The following is a 24,815-nucleotide window of genomic DNA, read 5'->3' as shown; positions in this document are numbered from 1 at the left end:
CTGGTACTTGTAGACAAGGCTAGCCATGAACTCATAGAGTTCCACCTGCCTCTGCTGCTCTAGTGCTACACATGGTATTTTTCTTATAGAGTGTGAGCTAAGAACAGTTCTGCACCAAGGTGTGCTTTCTACATGAGTATGGATTAACTTACCTCTTTGCTATGGATTCCCAATCCATTCTCCAGGCATGTGTGGATGCCTGGTCCCTAGGGTGTCTGACTACACATAGGCCTCCATATGAATATGCCTGTCATATGCACCCATCCAAGGCACTATATATGTATATATATATATTATTTTTGTTGTTTATATATAGATACAGATACAGTATAGATATAGATTGCGTCTCCTGTAGCTACATTGACCTTAAACCTACTGTTTCTCCTGCCTCTACCTCCTGAGTGCTGGCATTACAGGCATGTGCCACCACGTCCAGCTTCACATGTGTATGTCTGAAGGTTCAGGTGCCCTTGTGAAAGAAAGCTTATGTGTTCACGATGGGGATATGCCTATATGCATAGTCACACATGCAGTGTGTTTGCCTCTTCGCTCACCTGGCCATCAGATGACAGCCTAGGGCTACTAGTCTCCACTTGCAAACTGCCTGGGCTAGGGTGCCAAGCCTGGCACATAGTAGGTATGGAGTAAATGTTTGCTGAATAAAGCACATATATAGATACCTAGGACCCAGCGTGCATGTCCTCATGACCATAGAAACTCCTGCCAGACTACCTGGTACAAAAGTGCCTAGTTGTATGACCATGCCCTTCTCTGTGCTGACACATCCTTGGAGCTCCTAGACTGAGCCAGAACACTTCAGGCTCCTCCCTAGGCACAGGGAGGCTCCTGCTGTGTGTTGGTGCTTACATGGGGTGCAACCAAGGGTGCGTTGGCGGCATGTGTGTGTGCGTGAACGTGTGTGTGTGTGTGTGTGTGTGTGTGTGTGTGTGTGTGTGTGTGTGTGTGTATGCGAGTAGGAAGAGGCACTCGCTCTCTTAGACCTTGCTTCTTTCTGTGGTTTGGTTTCTATAGAGACACTTCCTGTGGCAGAGAAAAGAGGTAGTGAGCTGGTGTTTCAGGATGTAAGGGCCCGCAGGAGCAGAGCGAGCTCTCTCCACTGCCTGCCTGCCACACTGAGAGCTCTGGTCGGTGCTTCCACAATCCTTGTGGTGGGTGGCCCCCCGTGGCGGGGACCTGCGATCAGCGGAGGTATGCCAGGGAAACCCAAGCACTTGGGTGTCCCCAACGGGCGCATGGTAAGTGTGGGCTCTGAGCCAGAGCCACAAGGAGAGGGTGGGCACACCCAGGGTGGAGTCCAGGAGGCACACCCAGCGGGATTGAGGAGGAGCCCAGGGGGCTGCCAGCTGGCTGGAGAAGTTGGGTACAGACAGCTGCTGGCAGTGGAACCTGGTGCTGTCACCCCAGGACCCTTCCAGATGCCCTGCTGGGAATCTGGTGCAGCCCCAGGGATGACCCCAAAGCAAACAGGCACAGGCTCTGGTTCCACATGCAGGCTGGACTCCCTGCTCCCTCACTGGCTACTGAGATTACTGAAGCTGCTTAACAGAGTAGCATGGAGACCCAGTGTCCCTGCTGCTCCCTGCTCCCTCCTGTGACTGTTCAAACCCTTCACCTCTGGGCCTCAGCCCTCCTCTCTCCATCTCATGCCCTGGGTACCCAAGATAAGGTTAAGACCAGCCCTTGCTGGGTCACTACATCAACCTGCTCCAGAGGCATCCTGCCAGAACTGGTATTCTTTAGGCAGCCCAGGATGGGTCAGCAAGGACAGGAGAGGAAGAACAGCTCTGCCCATTCTATTCCTTGCTTCCAGGAAGGAGGAGTGTACAGCAGAGCATAGCATGCCCTGGGCTGCAGCTGCCCTGATCCCCTTACACCCTCTCCAGGCTGTTTGACTCCTGTCTAGGACTGCTTCAGAGTTTTTGGCTCTTCTCATTCATTCACCAAATGGGTGGATTTAATGTTTTGAGCCCCTCTTTTCTCCTTAGGAACATCACTCACCTGGCAGGGTCACTAAACAACTCCAGGGAGACCAAACAGTGTTCTGATAAGCTCCCATCCCAAGGCTGCAGCCTAGCACCATGGGACATAGCCAGTGAGTCCAGACTGACCTTGGATCCCGTCCTAGCTCAGTCATCTCTTCCCAGGGAAGATCCTTTGCTATTTTGCCATCTGTAAAATTAAATTGAAATAGATCAAGGTCCTGTTGACTAAGTGCCTGATGACCATGAGACCCTTGAAGCATTGTAAAGGCTTCGGAAACGTTATCCCAGTAGCCCCAATGTTTTCAGCCACTCTTTAAGAATCTTTTGCCTCATTAAACAGCTGAACTACCCCAGTCCCCACCCCCACTTCCTAGTTCCCGAGACTGGTGTGCATCTCTTGTCCCGTGGCCCCTTGCCACCAGCATCATGCTATTTGGGTGGAAGGCAGACCAATTCCAAATGCTGGATGGTCCTCATCCCACGTCCTCTATCATCAACCCAACTTAGGAAGCCCGAGGAGAACCCATCTGCCTCGAACTCTCACCCTAGGTGGACATGGCACTTGCTCTTCTCTATGTGGCCTGGGCACAGAGCTAAGGAGAAATAGCCCAGGACCTCCTCAAAAAAAAAAAAATAGCTGTATTGATATTTCTGGGAAAGAACCCAGAACTGCCGGAGACAGACCCAACCTGTCCCTTCTGTGTCAGCTCATGGCTTCTCTATCCAAAAATCATTCAGAGTAAAGAGGGTGGAACAAGCTCTGCCCCAAGTCCTGCCAAGCCCACAGCTGCCCCAGGTCTCCTCAGGAACTGTCACACGTGTTTGTATCTGTTGTTTCAAGATCAGTTCTGAATTCTCTGTATGACCCTTGAGACCTCATGGTCCAAAGATATTTACTTGCTGGACAATGGGCAGCTCTATGAGACCATACTTGGGGCCGGAGCAGGGATGGGAAAATAGGCATCAGCAACTACAGTGTAGCTGCACACGGAGATGGGCCTGTGGCCAAGATGTCCAGTTGTTATCTCATGGGGAAAGCTCAGAGGACCAAAGCTGATATAGTGTTGAGTAGAAGGGTCACCGTTTGTGTACACACCCTGAGTCCCTCAGTTCTGCCTGGCTCTGGTCCCTCCCCATCCCCCATCCCTCCCTGATGAGGCGGCGTCAGTCATCAGGCGTCCTTCTGGCACTCAGCAGCGATGAAACCTGTCACTTGGAGAGGCCCCTAGCCCCCTCCTAGAGAAATCTTCACACAGGACCAGCTGTCACTTCATTTCTGCACTTGCTCATTCGCCCAGGGCTTGCTCTGCCTTGTCCCACCCTAAGCACTTAAGACCCAGGTCCCAGGGGACTGGAGAGATAGCTCAGTGGTTAAGAACACTAGATGACCTTTCAGAGGACCTGAGTTCATTTCCCAGCATTCACATGGCCGCTCACAACTGCCTGTGACTCCAGTTCCAGGGGATCCAACAGACACACATGTAGGCAAAACACTACTGTGCATAAAATAAAAATAAATTTAACAACAACAACAAAAAGACCCAGGCCCCAGCAGGGCTTTAATCCTAGCATTTGGTGAAGCAGAGGTAGGTGGCTCTCTGTGAGTTCAAGGCCAGCCTGGTCTACAGAGCAACCCTAAGATAGCCAAGGCTACACAGAGAAACCTTGTCTCAAGAAACAAGACAATGCCAGGATGGTGGTGCACCCTTGTAATCCCAGCACTCGGGAGGCAGAAGCAGGCAGATCACTGTGAGTTCGAGGCCAGCCTGGTCTACAAAGTGAGTCTAGGACAGCCAAGGCTACACAGAGAGACCCTGTCTCGGAAAAAAACAAAACAAAAACCCAAAAACCAAAAACTAAAACCAAAAAAACAAGACAGTGCTGGGCGTGGTGACCCACACCTGTAACCCCAGCACTTGGGAGGCAGAGGCAGGTGGATCATTGTGAGTTTGAGGCCAGCCTGGTCGAAAGAAAGAAAGAAAGAAAGAAAGAAAGAAAGAAAGAAAGAAAGGAAGGAAAGAAAAGAAAAGGCCCAGATCCCAGTGCCCTGAGCAGTTCCCTGTTAGTCCCAGTTAGTTAGTGAGGCCTGAAAGACACGAGTGAAGATTACTGAAATAAAGTTCTGGTTTGGAGAAGAGCTGTAGGTCGGAAATGGAGAGACTGAGAGGAGCCTGGCAAGGAAAACCACCTTCTCCATGAACATAACACCGTAGAAGATGGTCCTTAAAGCATATGTAAGCTGGGGGGGGGGGTGGCCAAGGGGGAGACTTATATATAGGAAAACGCACAGTACTTTGGAGGCATATGCCCCCAAGGGAGGCTGAGTTTGACTTCAGCTTAGTCATATTTCTCTTTCTGGAAACTCAGAGTGAGTCCCCCAACACGTGCTGGCAAAGAGACTTACGAGAAGCCCAAGTGTCTCTATGTCCCTCCCGCCTCACTCAGGGTCAGGGACGGCAGGGCAGGGGTGATTTACAGAAGGGCTGAGTCTTGGAGGAAGCCCTGCAGAGCTGGCTCAAGCTGAAGGGGTCAGCCAACTACGGCTGTAGAGATAAGCCAGGGGCGTGAAATGAGATCACAGCTCAGGTGCTCAGCGCTGGAAAGGCCTGAGGGACACAAGTGTGGACACCAGAGTAACATTCTGGTTTAAGTAAGAGTTGTGATCGGGATAGAGAAATCCTGAGGTGTCTATGAATTGATTTGCTCTCTCTTTGATATCTGACTCCTCTGGGGCCACAGTTCAAGAGGAGGCCTTGGGCTTACCTCCTTTGGCCTCATACACCTGTGTCTGAGGGCTACAAGCCGTGGCACTCCAAGCTCCCCTATCAATAAGGGAAGTGGCAAGGCTGGGTGTGATGACATATGCCTTTGATACCAGTGCTCTGAAGGCAGAGGCAGGTGGATCTCTGGAGATTAGAGGCCAGTCAAGGCTACCTAAGAAGTGCCAGGCTGGCCAGGGCTACATAGTGTGTGTGTGTGTGTGTGTGTGTGTGTGTGTGTGTGTGTGTGTGTGTATGTGTGTATGCCAGGCACGTGGTGGTGCACACCTTTAATCCCAGCACTCAGAAGGCAGAGGCAGGCAGTTTGCCATGAGTTCGAGGCCAGCCTGGTCTACAAAGTGAGTCCAGGGTAGCCAAGGCTACGTCTTGAAAAACAAAAACAAACAAATATATAAGGTAGCATGGAGAAATGTGGTAAAGTTTTCAAATTCCGTAGGTGGCAGGCAAGCTTGCCATCTACTATTATCTCTGCCACTTTTTAACTCTATAACTTCTCTGGGCCTTGGGTTCCTCACTTGTGGAACAGGGGCAGTAATGTCTGCTGAAGGGGTCAGAGATGTTGAGTGTATCAGGAAACTTGAGGTGGCCTCCTAATTGTCCTCGGGTAACAGCGGCTGCCTTAGAGCCACTTCCTAAGAACAAAGGCAGAGCCCACTATGGGCTGGGAGTGCCACTGGCCACCACATCCTTCCTCATCCTGTCTTCCCCTTTTTCTCCATTCACTCAACAGGGCTCTTCAAGCAGAGGTAAGAACTGGGCTCACTGTTGAACCCAACTTCCCCATGCCTTGTAGCCTATGTAAGTCATAGCTGGGCTCTGGACCCCACTTTGCCATACATAGGTGATGCTCTCACCATGGTGTGCTCTGTTTAGCCTCCCAGCAGCCCCCAGAGGCTGGGGATCTGAGCTCATGCTCCCTCGGGGTGGGGGTGGGGGAGTAGAAGGGGCTTAAGGAAAATCAGTTATTCTGGATACTCACACGACTGAGCAGGAAGTGGACTCCATTCCTCCTCTGTCCCAGCTTGAGATTTCTGTGTCTCTTCCAGCTTTGCCCCAATGCTACTTTCAACAGCCAGTGGGGCGAAGGAAGCTGGAACAAAGAACCTCAGGGGGTAGAATGGAAGCAGACAGTGACAGACAGCCGTGCCCGGGCATGGGGAGGGCACCGGGCCAGCATCTTAGTTGTAAGGCTGCTTGATCATAGGGTCAAAGAGAGTGCCTCTGGTGTAGGGGTTTCAGACACACTCCTTTCCCAACAAGACCTGCCCTCCAGGAGCCACCAGGCTGCATAGGTGAGCGGCCCGGGCATGAGTTGGCATAGCGTAGTGGGAAGGGCATGGTGAAGACCAGCATTTGGGACTAATTGGTGGGTAGGGATGCTCCTGGAGCAATGCCCAGGGGGCCTAGAGAAGTAGGTACTCAGGTAGAGGAAACAGCAAACAGGAAGCAGGGGTGTGGGGAAAACAGAAGATTGATAAAGTGTAGGGTGGAGGCGAGGAGGAGGGAAATGATGTTGGAGGGGCCCATTAGTCAGGCGCAGGTAGAGGTTTAACTGTAACTTGGCAACAGCAATGCCACTGAGGCAGGCAAGGAATTGAGCCCAGGGTGGAACAGTGGCGAGGGAAGGGCCTGGAAAAAAAAACCTGGGAGCCAGCCCTACTTAAGGACACAGACATTTAATTAAAGATAATATAGAAATAAAAGCTCTGAGAGCCGAACAAGATCCTAGTGTGGCTGGCTCCAGGTCCCATACTTCGGGCTATGTCAAGAACTCCTGCCCAGAGAAAGCTGCCTACAGAGGACAGGCAGATCTGGGATCAGAGGACAGCACAAAGGCTAAGGATCCTTAAGGAGGGTAAGGCTGTGAACCGAGGGGGGGGGGTGCTGCACCAGAGAGCTAGGGGGAGGACCGCCGCACAGGCGCTGAAGCTAGGAACACAGCTGCAGCTGTGGAGCAGCTGGGGGAGGAAGACAGCAGCGGGGCGCAGGCAGGTGCAGGGGAAGAAAATAGCAGGCTGCCTCAGGACCTCAGGCAGCGTGAAGGATCTCCCACTCCTAGGAATCAGGACTTTTCTCCCCTGAGCTGAGGGAACTGAGGACCTTGGCTGCAAGAGATGACTCTAATAATGAGGGGCATCCGGAGGAGGGTGAGATAGAGTGTGAGGAGGCAGAGGGAGGCTCCCAGTGTGGTGTGCCGGGGAGCCGGCCCCACACCCAGCTCAGGCAATTGCAAACTCTCTCTCTTGCTCAACTCCCATGCAAGGTTGTAAAACAAGAGAAAAAGCAGAGCTGAGGTTTGAATCATTGTCTTGAGACCTCAGACAATCGTGTTCTTTGCTCTCCTGCACGGTAGCAAACTCAAACACCTGGCTGCCATCAGCAGTGGACATGGATGCAACAACAGTAGCTGTAATGTTCTAGAACAGTTGCTACACACCACAAAGTGTTTTGAGCTCACTCAACTGAAGCTGTCCTCTGAAGTCAGGACCACTGACTGCCCAGGTTTCACAGACGACAAACTAAGGTGAAAAAAAAAATAGCTGAGTACTCTTTCCAAGGTCACAGGGCTCAAGATGTCAACTCAAGCAGTTTAGGCAGCGTCTGTTTCCCATTGCCTCTGGCCCTGAGTCCCTCGAGTGGAGCATGAGAATTGCCTGTAGGGAAGGCCACTGGTTGCTCAGGACCAGCCAAGGTTGCCACTCTGAGGAGATGCTCATGATACCTTGCACATCACTCCCCAGGCTTGCTTCCAGTGAGGCTGCAAAGAAAGGACATAATGGAAGTTTCTGTGATAGGGCCCAGGGAGCTAGAGTAGGTGAGCGGGGCTGGAGGTCCTGGGAGTCTACGTGATGGAAAAAAAGACAGGATACCAGGAAGCTGCCTCAGGACTTTCACAGCGGGGACAGAAGGGTGTCTTCTTGAGACCGGCTAAGTTTGAATGGCTTACAGGACATCTGAAACAGACACTGGCAGGAAGCTGGCTGTGTGTGGTTGGAGCTAGATGTTGACAAAGGGCTCAGAACAGAAGCAGGAAAGGGGAGAGTCCACCCTGCATGGGCAGCGGAGCTGGGGGGCATCAGGGAGGTAGGAAAGATACCAAGAGAAACCACCGCAAGAAGGACTTCAAGGTTAGGGGGGTTCAGTTTCACCAATGGCTCCGATTCCTAGAGAAGTCAGGTTAGTGTACATTGTGGGAGACGATGGAGTCACCCTGAATGACAGTGCTTCTCATACTGTGGGCCCTGGATCAGCTCCCAGATTGTTTAGAAGCCTATTAGAAATGGAGAGCTTCAGCCGGGTGGCGGTGGCGCACGCCTTTAATCCCAGCACTTGGGAGGCAGAGGCAGGCGGATTGCTGTGAGTTCAAGGCCAGCCTGGTCTACAAAGTGAGTCCAGGGCAGCCAAGGCTACACAGAGAGACCCTGTCTTGAAAAACAAAACAAACAAACAAACAACAATACAAAACAAAACAAAACAAAAAACTGTAGAAATGGAGAGTTCCAAGCCCCATCCTGGATCTGCTAAACCTAAATGCCAGAGGTGGGGATTGAGGTCCTCTTGGCCACTCTATGCTAAAGTTTGGTAGACTCTGCTCTGTGTCACAAAACCAGTAAGCATCCCATGCCGTGCCCACGGTAGGGTGGCATGAGAACCCCAAGGGGAAACAGGTACAACAAGGTCGTTAGCTACAGAAACATCTTTCCTCCTTCAAACACAAGTCGGGACAGCCCTTACCATAATGCTAACTAACCAGCGTTATAAACACAGTGCACACAGTTTCTGGGAGGACGCTATCATCCCAGCAAGCGAGCTAATGTGCCCAAACTCACACAGGCAGTACCCGTCAGAGGCACGATTGAAGTCTAGGCACACCTGGGCTCACCTAGCAGGAGCTGGGAGAGAGCAATATAAACCAGGGGCCACTAGAAAGTACCCCTAGCAGGTCCCAGCACACAGTGGTTGGCACACGATGGAAAGGTGGCCAGGACTGCCTGAGCAAAACGCGGGCAGTAATGACTATCTGGTGACGGGGAGCCTCTCTAGGCAGAAAACACAGTCCCACCTCACTGGAGGTCTGGCCCGGTGTGGTTCCTTAAACTTTCTTTCCGGGCCTTATAGGGCTGTATTCTGACCTCCTACCTTGGGTCTCTCCTAGGTTCTGGCCGTCTCTGATGGAGGTAAGTGACAGAGGGTGTGGGTAAAGCATGGCTGTGGCTGAGGGGAGTGGAAGTGAGTGGGGACACACCTCCAGCCACTTGCTGGCCTTTCAGGCACTACCCCTGCATAGCAGATGCCTGCCTGCAAGGGCCAGTGGGGTCACAGGCTGAGGAAGGAAAAGGCTCACCCCAACTTTCCCCTCTCTCTGCAGAACTGACCAGCACAGCAGCTTCCCAGGGCCAGGCTGAGGGGAGAGGCAGTTCCCTCAGCATCCACAGCCTCCCCAGTGGTCCCAGTGGCCCCTTCTCCACGGAGGAGCAGCCTGTGGCCAGCTGGGCCCTGTCCTTTGAGCGGCTGCTGCAAGACCCTCTGGGCCTGGCTTACTTCACTGTAAGCCCTGGGGTGGGGATGGAATGGGGGAGGTGGGCGCCACTGCAGGGAGTGGGGGTGGGGAGGGCTGTAAGGGGCTTAGACAGAGCTTCAGGTTGGCTAGGGTGCTGCCACTCTGTGCGGTACCCCATCTAGCTGGTCTTTGGCATCTTTTCCCTCACGACCGACCCGAGCCGGGAACTTTCCCTTCTCCCTGTCCTCATCTCTGCTTCTCATTTTCTTCCGGTATCCCAGATCTGGCACCATCTGTCTGTCTGTCTGGTCTCTTGGCCCAGTGTCTGTCCTAGTCTTTGAACACATCCCGTCCCTGATTGAGCCTGTGCCTGAAGGCCTTCCTTCTCTTTCTCCTCACGCCAGGAGTTCCTGAAGAAGGAATTCAGCGCGGAGAACGTAACTTTCTGGAAAGCCTGTGAGCGCTTCCAGCAGATCCCAGCCAGCGATACCACGCAGGTGGAGAGAAAGATGGGTCAGCGGGGTGGGGTCTAGGGACTGAGGCATGCCCCCTGACCTCTTCTGGTCCCTCCTCCCCCAGCTAGCTCAGGAGGCCCACAGCATCTATCATGAGTTCCTGTCCAGCCAGGCTCTGAGCCCCGTGAACATCGACCGCCAGGCTTGGCTTAGCGAGGAGGTGCTGGCCCAGCCTCGGCCGGATATGTTTCGAGCACAGCAGCTTCAGGTGAGGGGGCCAAGGGGCAAGGCCAGGCCGAGAAGGAAGATGGCCGGCCCAATAGGACCAGATTCAGGGGCGGAGCCGGAGCCGGAGAGGAAGGGGCACATTTGAATGCAGAGCTGTGGAAACAGAGCCAAATGCAAGGCCAGGGCTGGAGTTAGAGGGACCGGCTGGGGCGGAGTCAAGAGTAGGGTCTGGTCTCAGACTCCAGGTGAATAGGCAGGAATTGAGAAAGCAAGGCTTGGGGCTCCCCTACCTGGGCTGGCGGGGGACAGGACGCAAGAGGTGTAGGCAGAAGCCACCATCCAACCCTCCACTGTCCTCTTCTGGTGCCAATCACCACCTACACCTGATGGCCGCGCAGATCTTCAATTTGATGAAGTTCGACAGTTATGCGCGCTTCGTCAAATCCCCGCTGTACCAAGAGTGCCTGATGGCCGAGGCCGAGGGACGCCCCCTGCGGGAACCTGGGTCCTCTCGCCTGGGGAGCCCCGACACCGCGAGGAAGGTCCGGACAAAGGTGGCAGGGGGCAGGGCGGGGCGGGGGGGGGGGAGGCGGTTGTGGGTAGTCTCAGGAAGGGTCTTCCCCAGATCCGCCCTGCCCTACCCCCAACCTCCACACCAGAGACTTCCCTGTATCCTCAGAAGCCAAAGCTGAAGCCTGGGAAGTCACTGCCGCTGGGCGTGGAGGAGTTGGGGCAGCTGCCACTTGCTGAGGGCCCTTGTGGCCGTCCTCTCCGCAAGTCCTTTCGTAGAGGTGAGAGCCTGCGCTGGCCCTAGAAATGGTGTGGCCAGGAAGTTTGAAGCAATTTTGGGAGCGCCCCTTTCTTCCTACTTGACCCATAGTCTGCAATAATGTAAAACCCAAATCCCCCAGTGTAGGTTCTTGAGACCACCTGGTTTCTCGAGGAGGCTGTGCTCCCATGCTACACCCCAGAAGTTGGGAGGGCTACACAGCGATACACCCAGGGACCAACACACTTTAAGTCCCCTCAGAATGGCGCCAAACAAGGCCCACCGAATGGGAGGGCCTAACCAGGGGAACGGTGGGAGGAGGAAGCCCCTTCATTGCTGACTTTTCCTTAGAGATGACTGGCGGCGCCGCGAATTTGGCCCAGCGACGAGAGTCTCAGGGGTCCCTGAACTCTTCCGCCAGTCTGGACCTGGGCTTCCTTGCCTTTGTGAGCAGCAAATCTGAGGTGAGCGGTGTTTGAGGGAAGCAAGATGCCTTTCTGGTTAGGACCACTGCGGGTTCACTTCATGAGTTCCCAGCATTCCGGGTGGATGCCTACACTTTTCCCTCCTAACTTGCTCCACCAAGCCATCACCTCATCTTTCCTTTCTTTCTGTGCTAGATATAGTGGTCTCTGTACATGCTGTGGGTGTCCATCCTCAGCGGGCAGATGTGCCTCAGTGTACCCTGTATGCATGTGTGTGGCTAGGTAGTGGAGCTGTCTTTGAGTGTCCAAATTTTTTGGTTTTTCTTTGGGGGGGGGGTTAGAGGTTTTTTGTTTTGTTTTAGGTTTTTGTTGTTGTTATTGTTGTTTTTTGTTTGTTTGTTGGAGATTCCGTGTAGCCCTGACTGACCTAGAACTCACTCTGTAGAGCAGGCTTGCTTTGAAATCAGAGGTCTTCCTGCCTCTGCTTCCAAAGTGTCCACATGTGTTCCTGGAGCAAGACAGGTCTCTGCCTGCCTCCAAGTGTGCATGTGTGTGTCCCAGAGAGCTTCTGGTGACCCCATGTACCTGTCGCCTGCCCTCACGTGCATACAGTCAGCCTCTGTTTGCTCTTGCCCACAACCAGAGCCACCGAAAGAGCCTTGGAAGTGGAGAAGGTGAGAGTGAAAGCCGGCCGGGGAAGTACTGCTGCGTGTACCTACCCGATGGCACGGCCTCCTTGGCCCTGGCTCGACCCGGCCTCACCATCCGTGACATGCTGGCGGGCATCTGTGAGAAGAGAGGCCTCTCTCTACCTGACATTAAGGTCTACCTGGTGGGCAATGAACAGGTATGAGCACGACCGGCCCCAACTCCTGCCTCCCTTCTGATCACAGCCCAGTTCTTTTCCTAATCCTCCGCACACCGTTAATTCTCATGCCATTCTCTGTCGCCGCCCCTTCCTACCTGTCCTTGTACCTTATTCCTACCCGTGTCCAAGTCTGCATGAATCCCAGTGCCAACTCCTCATTCACTCTCTGATACGCACCCGTGTCCCACAAACGTCCTACTCAGGCGTAAACCCATCATCCTAGTTTCCAACTTTAACCATCACCCGACTCTGATGCTTTCTGGGAGGTAAAGCTGGGGAGAGGGTACTCTAGAACTGGGGATCTCCTCCACTCCCACAGTTCACACTGCCATCCCCACAGACCCACCCCTGAAGATGCCATTGGGGGATCCCCTCACCCCTGCCTTGTATCCAATGCCACTGGGGGATCCCTCACCCCTGCCTTGTATCCAATGCCACTGGGGATCCCCTCACCCCTGCCTTGTATCCAATGCCATTGAGGGATCCCCTCACCCCTGCCTTGCATTCCAATGAACTGAATCCCTGAACTCTTTCTTTAAGTTCAAATGGCCATTATACTTTAAGGTGTAAGGAAATTCATATTTAAGCCACCCTGTAAGGGGGCCCCCAGGGGAACAATGCTGCATTCCAGGGGAAGTGACAGGAATCCATTCAGGCCCCAAGAGGTAGCCAAGGTGTGTGAAGAGCACTGTAAGGGAGGCTGTGCCTGCTAGGTCCCGGCTGGAGGTAAGCCAGGCAAGAAGAGATTGCGAGTCGGGCCTCCAGAGCAAGACTCTTAAGGGAAGGTGGGTGGGCATGGCTGGTCACAGCTTCCTGAAAAAAACGGTAGCTGAAGAGGACAGAGCAGAGCGTGTCTGGGAGAACTGTAGGGAGAGGACACTGCAGGCAGAGGGGGGGGAAGGAGGGTTCGCAGGACATGTTTAGGGACCTGGAGTGTGGGGGTGTGAGGCGGCAATGGAAGGCGCTCTGCCCACTCTCTCAGGCCGCCAGAACAGCTGCCAGCGGCCCAGATGGGCTTTTGTGCCTGCTAAATATAACTTCACCACCCACATTCCACCTGTCCCCGTGGCACAGCACAGCCCTACTGTCTGGAGAGTCTCCCCCTCCCTTTGAAGTCCTCCCTCTACAAGTCTTATGCTGGTACAGACTGTCGTCTTGTCTGTATGTGTACCTACTGTGTGTCAGGACTATACCAAATGCTCTTCATTTTGCTGGTCTGGGGTGTGTGTGTGTGTGTGTGTGTGTGTGTGTGTGTGTGTGTGTGTGTTGGGGCAGGAGGGTGCTGACCTAGGCATTAGGGAGGCAAGAGACAAGGTCCAAGTGGCTAACAAAGGCTGGTGGTGAGGGAAAATGTATCCAGAAGGTCTACTTGAGTTTCCCCTGCCTCAAGGAAGGTCACACGTTCAGTGATCCAGGACCTAAGCTTCATCCTTTCTAAAGAACCCCCACAAACATGCATGCTCACATCCCTCTATTTCTCCAAATCAGATTCTTTTCCAAGCTTCCCCTCGCATTCCCAAGCATTCCCCACTCCTTTCTTCCTTCCTTCCTTCCTTTCTTTCTTTCGACAAAGTCTTACTGTGTAGCCCAGGCTGGCCTGGAACTTGCTATGTAGCCCAGGCTGGTCTTGAACTCCATCAGTCTCTGCCTCCCAAGAGCTGGGAATAAAGGCGTGCACCTCTATGCCACTATGCCCAGGGCATCCTCCACTCCTAAGATCCCTTAGCTTTAGTCTTAGCAGGCTCAAACTCTACTGGCCCTTACCCGATCTACGTCTCCAGCCTTCTGTTACCCATGGGCCGGTCCTTCATGGTCTAAAGGCCACAGGAGGAAATGAAGGTAGCTTTTCCAGGTATCCCCAGAGGATGGTTTGGGGTGGGAGGAGGGAGCTCTTAGACACTGCCTGGCATCTACAGAAGGCCCTGGTCCTGGATCAAGATTGCACAGTGCTGGCTGACCAGGAAGTGCGGCTGGAAAACAGGATCACTTTCCAGTGAGTACCCCACCCCAAAGCTTGATCTGCCTTCCAGCCAGATCCTATCCACTGGTCTTCAAATCTCAGATCTCATCCTGGGCTGGGAGCCCTGCCCCCTAGGCAAAAGCCCCGCCCCCACTCCAAACTGTTCCACCCTCTGGTTAGGCTTTGTCCCCTCCTGGCTTATTTTGGGAAAGGGATCCGAGTCTCCATCACTCTGCAGGCTGGAGTTAGCTGAGCTGGAGCGGGTGGTCCGGATCTCAGCCAAGCCCACCAAGCGGCTGCACGAGGCACTGCAGCCCATCCTGGCAAAGCATGGCCTGAGCCTGGATCAGGTGGTCCTGCACAGGGTGAGTGATGGAGCTGTAGGTCAAGGGAGAGCCAGACCAGGAGGGAAGGTCAAGCCCTCAGCCTGCTAACCTCTTTCTGTAGCCAGGGGAGAAGCAGCTGCTGGATTTGGAGAAGCTGGTGAGCTCTGTGGCCTCACAGACACTGGTTTTGGATACTCTTCCAGGTAAGTGATGTTTAGACCCTGGGACCTGATTTCCCAGAGTGCCTCTGGCACAGGAGGAGGGGCTTCTGAGAGGAAGGCCAAACCCAACAGTGGTGCTGTCCGTTATAGGTGCAAAGATGAGTGAAGCCAGCAGCATATCCCCAGGCCGCAGCCAGGTAACTGAGAGCCTTTGGGGGAGAGGGTGCCCTTTTTAACTCTCTGCTTCTCCCCTCCTGGTTGTGCCCCTGACCCCACTTTTTTGCAGGGATGCCTCCCTAGAGCCCAGAACAAGGAAACTCATCTTCCTCCATTGCCCCCCAGTTTGTTGGTGGAAGATGCCAGTAGTTCTACTGGGAAACGGCAGACCTGCGACATTGAAGGTGTGGGGATCATGAGGCCTATGGGTTTAAAGGGATGAGGGAAGTGGGCTTGAGGATGGTGCAGGGTGGCATCAGAGAGGCCTGAGCTAAGGCTGGTGCTGAAGGCCATTGGAGCTGGAATATACTGATAGCATGGCATCAGGGTGATAGCGGGCAGTGGAATGGTGCATCAGTAGCAGTTGGCCCTGACTATATGAGCCCTGACTCTGCGGCTGCCCCCAGGCCTGGTGGAGCTCCTGAACCGGGTGCAGAGCAGTGGGGCCCATGACCAGAGGGGACTTCTTCGCAAAGAGGACCTGGTACTTCCAGAATTTCTGCAGCTCCCTTCCCAAAGACCAGGTTCTCAGGAGGCTCCGCCGTAGACTGAGTCACCTACTCAGCCCAGGGAGGGCCCTTCAGACGCCACTGTCCACCCAGTCCTCCGACACCCGTGTAACAGTCCAGGCTGGATGCATGGTGCCTGGGCGGACCAAGCATGCCACGGGTCCGGCTCTGCATGCCCTGTGTCTGCCATGAGTGTCCCTGGCCCCTCTCTGCTATGGGCAGGCCCACGGAAGGAGCCAGGAGGGGTGGAAAGGGAATTCAGAGGAGCCACACTCCCAAACTGCGGCTACCTGTTGTTCATAGGTTTACCCGTCCATTCCTTGCACTAGGCCATCAGGGGGAGGTGGGCCTAGCCCCTTGGCATAAGCATACTGAACAGGAAGGAGTGACTTTGGCAGTGCCTGTCTCCTCCACTTGTTCTAGGCTTTACCAAGGGGCAGGAGGAGGGGCTGGCCCCTCCTTAAAGAATTGATATTAGTAAGGCCTGGACGAGCTGGTGGGCAACCCCTCCCTCCATCCACATAGACTCTACTGTACATACGGATTTTATGGTTGGCTTGGGGCAGCTGGGTTTGTCCTGGATGTATGATATTGTTATAATAATAATAATTATTGTTATTCAGCCATGAGGTGTGTTTCTCGTGTGCCATTCTGCCCTGTGTGGACCCACTACCCCACTGCCTCTGTCACCAAGGCCAGTGCCAAGAAGTTCTTAGTGACCTCAGTGTTTACCTCCTGACTTCCTCTTCTCAGAATCTCTCTTCCCAAGGCGCAGGATATGGAGGGGAGGGGATGGGGAGGGAGGGAGGGAGGGAGGGAGAGAGGGCCCTTCTTCTACAGCTGTGCCTTTGCCATCTCTGCTGCCCCACGGTGCCCTCTGACATGAATGCATCACTTGCGTTGCTGCTCTGTTTCTATCAGGCGTCCGATGTATCTCTGCATTACTGAGGGCCCCTTAGGCTGCATCAAAAGCTTGTATGTGGGACAAGGCGAGGCAACGTCTGCTTTGACTGGATGGTATCCCATCTCTAGACAGCAGGGAGGGAAGGGAAAAAGACTTCGCAGAAAGAAAGCCTCAGCCTTCAGGACAGAAGCCCAACCCAGGGCCCCCTAGGGAGGTAAGCTAGGTGGCTTGAGGGGGAGGGGCGGAGCCCTGCACGTAGGTGAGTCTTCCCTGAGCCCTCCAGCAGGACCTCCTCCAACCCTTCCTTCTCATCTGACTGGCTCTTTGTCATCTTTGAAACCGGTGGGATAGATCAGTGAGGTTTGCTAGTCCACCCTGCATTCCTCTGGGGGTTTGAGGTTTCTGTCACGTGGTAACCCCTCACTTTATTTGAGTGTTTAATGGACCCCTAGGCTTCTGGGGTGAGCTGATGACACAGGACGGGCCAACCATATATTCCATTCCCCATGGGCGGAGTTTATCTCAGAGGTGGTTGTCCAAAGCTACTCTGATAAGAATCCTAATCAGATGGCAAATGGTTAAGAGCACTGGCTGCTGTTACAGCGGACCCAGGTTTGGTTTCCAGCACCCACGTGGAAGCTCACAACCATCTGTGACTCTAAATAAATCTTATTTTAATCCCAGTTCTGTTGGCATATCTTCTGCCACCTTCTGAGCATTTGCACAAAGGCCTTGCACACAGAAGACACCAACACAGGAGAGCAGAGCTGGGGCTAGCTGCCATCCCGCCACACGTTTCATGCCTGCAATGGCCGCTCCTAGACTTTCGCCTTAGGCAAACAAGTGCACTCTTGCCTAGGAGCAAGGGCTTGTTACTGTGAGCTGGGTTACTGTGAAACTGCAAGAATCTTGCTTCCCTGGCCACCTAGGCGTCTGGAAGAGACTCAGTGAAGCCTGAGGGGAAATGCATGACGCCAGGGAGGGTGTGCATGATGGCAGGAGTGGGCGTGGGGACACAAATCCCTGCTGCTAAAATAACTTTCCTAGGAGAAATATAAACAACATCTTAACCTCCTCCTCCTAAGGTCCCAACAAGAACCAAGAAAATGCCCCCAAAGTCCCCCAAGAGTAATTTAATTAGGCACACTGGAAAGTCTGTCCCATGGCTGCGTAGACGGGACCCCCCCCCCACTCTCCACTCCCCCACCCTCACCACTCCCCCACCCTCACCACTCCCCCACCCTCACCTTCTCATGCTTTAAGCACCTGTATCTTCTAGCTCCTCCCCCAAGACCCGCATAATTAGGGAAGACTTGCATACAAGTCTGGGGAGAGATGACAGGAAATTCAGGTGAGGGCCCCTGACCTTCCTGGTCCCTCCTTCTGTGAGGAAGTCAACAGTCAGCAGGTCCTGGTATAACAGTCTGCACCCAGCAGGCTTAGCAGAACTCCTGAGGAAGGTGGCTCTCTGGCTCACAGGCCAGTCCTGGGCAATCCTCATATTTTCCCTCGTCAGCCACAGAACGTCCCTCTAATTTCCTTGGCCATACAGGAAGAGACTCTACCATGAGCTCCAGGGAGAGAGGAGGGGATGCCGGGTGAGTGGGAGGCTGGTGGAGCCTACAGGCCAAGCTTACCTTTCCCCAGCACATACGCAGGGCCAGCAAAGGCACCTTCATGGCCCCGTGGAAGCTGAAAGAGCCAGCATAGCGTTCATCTCCTGCCAGAGAGAAACTTACATTTACCAAGAGGTCCAGATTAGGGGTCTTTTGTGTTTTCGTTTTTTCTAAACAACCTGATGGGGATAAAAGGAGGCTGCGTGGGGGAGGAGACAAACCTGCCTGTGGGGCTTCATTGACTCTCAGACGCAGGAGCACTGCCCCAGGAGGCCCGTGGTGTGGGTGCCTGATAAGGAGCTACGGCCATCTTAGGGGAGAGCATATGGATATGGCTCTTTGGTTCTAGAGGCAGGTCAGGAGTTTCTGTTAAAAACTGGAAAGATTTGGGGCTGGAGAGATGGCTCAGGGGTTAAGAGCACTGTCTGTTCTTCCAGAGGTCCTGAGTTCAATTCCCAGCAACCACATGGTGGCTCACATCCATCTATACTGTAATCTGATGCCCTCTTCTGGCGTGAAGGTGTACATGCAGATAGAGCACTCAGATAAAATAAATAAATAATTAAAAAAAAAAAAAAACTGGAAAGATGGCTCAGTAGCTAAGAGCCCTCGCTGATCAATTCTGAATATCAGGGTTCAGATCTCAGCACCCATGCACCATCCTGGGCGTCCTGCGGGTGCCTGTGGCCCCAGCACCAGTCAGGTAGATAGGAGGGTCACTGGGGCTTTCAGGATAGTTGAGGAAATGTGAGTTCCAGGTTCAGAGAGAGAGAGAGCCCGCATCAAAGGAATAGGCAGAGGGTGGTAGATGATACAAGGCACCCTGTTGTGGCCTCCATGTGTGTGCACAGTTTCACACATACACAGATGCACACAGAGACACACATACACAGATGCACACAGAGACACACATACACAGATGCACACAGAGACACACATATACAGAGACACAAAGAGATGTGCACACAAAGAGACCTGCGCATACAGAGAGACACACAGACAGAGAGATACATACACAGAGACACACAGACATAGAGACACACAGAGAAAGACACACACACACCCACAGACACACAGAGAGACACAGGGAGACACACACACACAAACACATAGAGACACACACACAAAGAGAGACGCACATACACATACAGACACAGAGAGAGATACACACAGAGACAGACAGACAGACACACACACACACACACACACACACACACACATACACACACAGAGACAGGTGGTAGTGGCACACATCTTTAATCTCAGAAAAGGCAGGTGGATCTCTGTGAGTTAGAGGTAAGAAACACATATACACAAGGAGACACAAAAACAAACATCCCTTTTAATTAATTACATTTTAAACAGTTAATATGTGCGTGTGGAGGTCGGAGGACAACTTGCAGGAGTTGGTTCGCTCCTTCTACCATGTGGGTCCTTAGGGTCACACTCAGATTTAGATTTGGAAGCAAGTGTCTTTACCTGCTAGATCTTGCCAGTCTAATAAATATAACATTTTTGAGACTTTTGTGTGTGTGTATCCTTAGCTGTTCTTGAACTGACTCTGTAGGCCAGGCTGGCCTCAAATTCTAGAGATCGGCCTGCCTCTGCCTCCCAAGTGCTGGGATTAAAGGTATGTGCTACCACCTCCAGCTAATAAATATATCTTTAAAAAATAAAATAAAAATAAGAAACCAGAGCCGGCCGTGGTAGCACATGCCTTTAATCCCAGCACTCAGGAGGCGGAGGCAGGTGGAGCTCTGTGAATTCGAGGCCAGCCTAGTCTACAAAGTCAGCCCAGGACAGCCAAGGCTACACAAGAAACCCTGTTTTGAAAAGTGAAAAAATAGGACTGGAGAGATGGCTCAGAGGTTAAGAGCACTGACTGCTCTTCCAGAGGTCCTGAGTTCAATTCCCAGCAACCACATGGTGGCTCACAACTATCTACAGTGAGATCTGATGCCCTCTTCTGGCCTGCAGGTGTACATGCAGGCAGAACACTGTATACATAACAATAAATAAGTAAATCTTTTTTTAAAAAAGGAAAAAAATAATGAAAGAAGAAAAAAAGGAAAAGAGAAAAAGAAAAGAAACCAATACCACTAGTGACCACTCAGTCAACTCAGGAGGCTGCCCATCCCTGCAGTATTATCTGTGATCCCAAAACTGGCAAACGATCAAATGTGGAACATGGAGAGAGCCCACTGTGGCATGTCCATGCTCCATTATAGCACATAGCAAATGAGTAATTGAGAATATCCTTGGCTGGTGAGGAAACTTCTCCAACTTGTGCTAATGTTCAGTAGAGCAATGCCTCTGGCATAATGCCTACCTTAATATAGTTTCTGTGTCCATAGCTGGATAACACATACAGGATAATTTATAAAGAATAAAGGTTTACTGGCTAAGAGTGTCACTCGATGGTCAAGCGTATGTTTAGTGTTTTTTTGTTTTTTTTGTTTTTTTTTTTTTTTTTGGTTTTGGTTTTAGTTTTTTGAGACAGGGTTTCTCTGTGTAGCCTTGGCTGTCCTGGACTCATTTTGTAGACCAGGCTGGCCTCAAACTCACAGCAGTCCACCTACCTATGTGCCACCACTTCCCAGCCTAGCTTAATTTCTTACAGATACAATTTTAAATAATTTAATCACTATAAAGAACTTCTCAGGAATCCATCTTTATTTCTGCTGGACAACCATTCATGGTAGAATCTAATACTTATTTGGAGATTTGAGACCAACGTCACTCTTGGCCTGTTTGGTTGGCTGGCATGCCCTTCTACCACAATCCCATATCTGTTCTTTTCTTGTCAAATAATCTTGGTGACTTTTCTTGGGGAGAAATGAGCAAGCACCTGTTCGTCTCAGCTAGGGTACCAACAATGGACTAATAAAACGATCCCACCTAAGTCTAACTTCATGACCAATAACTTTAACGCTGTTTCTTACAGGAGGATGTGTAATTAACACAGAGCCTTCCCACTTACGATTAGGAAGTGTTTAAATACCCTAGTGAGAAGAGGGAGCTTGTGCCTCACAGGCTACCTGGGGAGCTCCTTGTGGTAGCCCCTGTTGTTCTGATACCAAGACAGCAGTGGCACGCCATGCCTGGAGGGCAGAGTTCCGCAATAGCTGCTATGAGGCATTCCTTTTTCCCTCCTAGAATCCCTTGAGGTCTTGGCCCTTCAGCAGCCCAGCCAGACCTCATCTTCAGGAAGAGGAACCCATACCCACAGCTTCCTCTCCCACCAGCTCATTAACCCATGGGCTATATTTCACAGCCACTGACCTACACTGATTTAAGGGTGGTCAGGCAAGATGGTACAGAGCTATTCATCTCCACAGAAAGGAAGCCCTGAAGGGTGTTGGCCTCATCCACCCAGTATATAGTATGAAGGAAGAGAACACACACACCTTTTTTTTTTTCTGGCTTTTCGAGACAGGGTTTTTCTGTGTAGCCTTAGCTGTCCTGGACTCACTTTGTAGACCAGTCTGGCCTCGAGCTCACAGTGATCGCCTGCCTCTGCCTCCTGAGTGCTGGGATTAAAGGCATGCACAACCACGCCCAGCATTTTTTTTTTAAAAATAGTTTTGCATCCTGACAGTTCCATCCCTACAGAGGACTTCAGCTAAGCAAACAGCTGTGACTTGCTTGAGGATGCTCAGGGAACCCAAGCCTGTGCTCCAAGCCTCTGCCACACCATTTTGCTGGTTCTCTCTTGCTCTTCTCTCTCTGCAAACAGTCTTAGGACTGGGGGAAGCCATGCTGTCACTCAGTGATCTTGTTCTGAGCCTGTGTGGAGGTAGGTGGAGGCACTGGCTGCTCACCTAGAGCTCCTGCTGAAGACGTGCAGACACAGCAGTGGACTATGCTCCCTGGGACAAGCCACCCTTACCCCCAGCAAAGAGCACAAGGCGCACCCTTGGGGGTGGGGGGCTTGGCCTGGTGCTCAGGTGACTCTGGAGCTCATTTCCACAGGGAGACAAAGGGCCTGATGAGGGAAGCACACACGGTTGGTGCCATCTGACTCACCTTATTCTGTGGACGCATGGAAAAGGCCCGTGAGGACCGGAAGGTCTGAACAAGGCCTGCTCTGTGGCCATGTTAGCATCTGTCTCCAGAAGTTGGCTAGAGGGCAGAGAAGAACCAAAGGGCAAAAGGAAGAATGACATAGAACCAGCTGGGATGTTGGCTCCGGAGCCATCCAGCAAAAATGAGCAGGCGAGCACAACCCTGTGAGTCAGGGGCCACCGGCACGTTCCTTCTCTGTTGTTGAAGTAGAACTTAGTCTAAAGCCTGCAGAGCAGAAGCAGAACTAAGTATGCAGAACCCTGAACATGGGGCCCCTAGAAGCACAACCTGAAGTCTAATGTCCAAACCCTGACACCAGAGCTGAGAGCTGATACCCCCAGGCCCGAACCTGGAGCTGGCACTTAGGGTTGCAGACTTTGGGGCCCAGAGCACGCAGTGAGAAGCAAGGGTAGGATGTGGGTTCAAGCAGCTCAGCCCATGCTGCAGAGCACAGAGCCCAGGACTCAAGCCCTAGAGCGAGAACTCAAAGTCCAGGGAGCAAGATGTCAGAGCCCTGGCCTGCCTCAGACAGCAAGATGCTTACAGCCTCACCCCTCTGACCCCAACCCTAAGAACATCGATGGTCAGGGCTGGAGCCACATGAGGAGGGAAGTGCGGGGAAGACGTAATTTCTGAAGAAAACAAGAACACACACACACGCACGCACATGTGCGCCTCAAAGCAGCCTCAGCTATTTTGGCTAGACTTTGGCCTTGCCCAGAAATGAGTGACCAGAGTTAGGGCTCACAAAATTAATCATTACACTGAGTACCTGATTCTCTACCCTGGGTTGGGGCATCATCAGGTCACAGAAGAGCTTGTCTTCCCCCATCTGGACAACATCTCTGTCCCTCCTGCTCTAGCTGGGACTGGGCAGCTCAGAATCAAATCCAGGCTTTCCAGCCTGGGAGTGGTGACCCATGTCACCCAGCACTTGGAGGCCAGAGATGGGCTGATTCCTATGAGTCTGAGGCCAGCCTGGTCTACATACTGAGTTCTAGTCCAAAGGCTATGTAAGGAGAAGCTGCCTGACTCAAAAAATAAATGTAGGCTCTGAAAAGGTGGGCAAAGTCAGGAGACCAGGAAAGGGGCCGTTTCGTCCTCATAAAGGGTGTATGTGTATGTGTGTGTGTGTGTGGCAGGACATACCCCCCCAATCGTATCAGCCAGCCTGCTGTGGAGACCATGTCCCTCAAGGTCACAGTGGTCTGATGCTAGGAAGGAATGGTTTTGCTGATCTCTCCCACCCCCAGCACGGTGCTGACCACAGTGAAGCTTGTGGATTTATTAACTTAATAACATGCTTATGAGCGGAGCCAGGCACCCTGACCACACTGGTAGGGAACAGTGCTGTGGGATTACAGGGATAGTCAATCCAGATGGAATGGCTCAGACCTTGTAGTCCTGGCACTCAGGAGGCTAAGGCAGAAGGACCCTGAGTTCAAGGCCAGCCTACACTGCATGGCTAGACCTTGTCTGAAGAAAGCAAATCCAGTTTATGCACTAAGTAATCCTGAATGCTGCTTATGTTTCTTCCCTTGATTTTTCTAGACTTTAGGTTCTGGTGAAAAGCTTCCCTTATAGCAAACCATGTATCTAAGCAGCCAATGTGGTGGCAGCCCATGCCTTTAATCCCAGCAGAGGCAAAGGTAGGCAGAGCCATACATGTCCCATTATTGCAATGTTCAAGGCCAGTGTGGTCAACATAGGAAAGTCCAAGACAGCCAGCTCCATAGGGAGACCCTGTCTCAAAACAAACAAAAAACCAAAAACAAATTGGTCTTAAGAACTAAGAACAGCATTTGGGAGGCAGAGGCAGGCGGATCACTGTGAATTTGAGGCCAGCCTGGTCTACAAAGCGAGTCCAGGACAGACAAGACTACACAGAGAAACCCTGACTCAAAAAACAAAAAACAAAAACAACAACAAAACAAAGCAAAAAAACCAAAAAACAAAAGAAAACAAAACAAAAAACTAAGGAAGCCAAGCACTGTGCTGGGGGTGGGAGTACTCTGGGGAAGAGGGAAGAGGCAGGCGGATCTCTGTGAGTTCAAGACCAGCCTGCTCTACAAAGCATGTCCAGGACAATCAAGGCTACACAGGGAAACCCCATCTTGAAAAAACAGCAAAAGGATCCGGGCTGGAAAGACGACTCAGCGGTTAAGAACACTGGCTGCCCTTCCAGAGGAAGAGCTTCAGTTCTCAGCACCTACATGGCACCTCACTACCTTCTTTCGGTCTCCTTGGACGATGCCCACATGTGGTGCACAGATACATATAAACAAATAAACTAATTAACTAATTAATCTAATTGAATAAAAAAAACAAATAACGAAGGCATCAGCTAGCTGCTTCAACTTCCATAGCTTGCTTTATCCCAGAAGCGATCCCCTCTGTTCAGCTGTTGCCCTGCACTGGAGAGTCATTTTTGTTGGTGTGCTGAAATTCAATACACGGTAGCCTCTCCTGTTGACCCTGGCCATGCTGTCAACACTTATCCACACAAGGCAGCTGGCTTCTCCCTCAGCCTGGCTCTCCAAGGTCAACGTGGCTCAGGGTTGCTAAATCTGGTTTGTTTTCCAGCACCCGCTGACCATTATGTCATGACCAAAAATGTGGTCAAGCCTGGTATCTGGGGCAGCTGCTCTTTTGGTATGCCTCTTGCTGATCTCTCTGCTCTGCCCTCCTTAAATGTGGGTACAACCCTTATCTCCTCATGGACTGCTGTTCTCTTTACGCTGCAGGCTTTCTCTAAGGCATTACTCCTCAGGCACAACCTGAGGTCAGCAGGTGAGCACGGAGCCCTGTTGCGTTGGGGCAGATGGCAGAGGCAGAATTTTTTTTTCCAAGAGAGGGTTTCTCTGTGTAGCTTCGGCTGTCCTAGACTCACTTTGTAGGCCAGGCTGGCCTCAAACTCACAGCGATCCACCCACCTCTGCCTCCCAAGTGCTGGGATTAAAGGCGTGCGCCACCACACCGGGTTCCAGAGGCAAAAATGTAAAGGGAGTGAGACATACACAATTGGCTTG

General features: G+C 52.2%; 1 protein-coding gene and 1 pseudogene across 3 annotated transcripts in view; one reads left to right on the top strand and one right to left on the bottom strand.

The window, feature by feature from the left end:
- LOC311605065 (small ribosomal subunit protein uS2-like) overlaps positions 1-24,815 on the bottom strand; it is a 986,626-nt pseudogene that overhangs the window by 906,442 nt on the left and 55,369 nt on the right. The window lies entirely within an intron of this gene.
- On the top strand, positions 821-15,823 carry RGS14 (regulator of G protein signaling 14). Of its 2 annotated transcripts, none has more exons than XM_084795783.1 (15): positions 821-1,256; positions 8,940-8,961; positions 9,153-9,331; positions 9,689-9,781; positions 9,864-10,007; positions 10,366-10,509; positions 10,647-10,758; positions 11,088-11,200; positions 11,805-12,008; positions 13,946-14,022; positions 14,228-14,354; positions 14,437-14,518; positions 14,627-14,673; positions 14,763-14,877; positions 15,100-15,823. In XM_084795783.1, the coding sequence occupies exons 1-15, from the start codon at positions 1,212-1,214 to the stop codon at positions 15,237-15,239; spliced, it is 1,644 nt and encodes a 547-aa protein (XP_084651909.1). In that variant the 5' UTR covers positions 821-1,211; the 3' UTR covers positions 15,240-15,823. The 2 variants fall into 2 exon arrangements, with proteins under 2 accessions (XP_084651909.1, XP_084651910.1); XM_084795784.1 differs by having other exon boundaries at positions 14,819-14,877; positions 15,100-15,236.

The sequence above is a fragment of the Acomys minous genome (genome assembly GCF_964271855.1).
Source record: "Acomys minous genome assembly, chromosome: 9".
NCBI classification, from domain to species: Eukaryota; Metazoa; Chordata; class Mammalia; order Rodentia; family Muridae; genus Acomys; species Acomys minous.
The sequence above is the reverse complement of the archived record's forward strand: the minus strand, read 5'-3'. Positions and strand labels throughout refer to the sequence as shown.

Excerpts from the sequence above, each read along its gene's own strand:
- RGS14 (XM_084795783.1), top strand. The coding sequence starts at position 1,212 with ATGCCAGGGAAACCCAAGCACTTGGGTGTCCCCAACGGGCGCATG. Across the intron at positions 8,962-9,152 it reads TCTGGCCGTCTCTGATGGAG|AACTGACCAGCACAGCAGCT; the intron begins GTAAGTGACAGA and ends CTCTCTCTGCAG. Across the intron at positions 14,674-14,762 it reads TATCCCCAGGCCGCAGCCAG|GGATGCCTCCCTAGAGCCCA; the intron begins GTAACTGAGAGC and ends ACTTTTTTGCAG.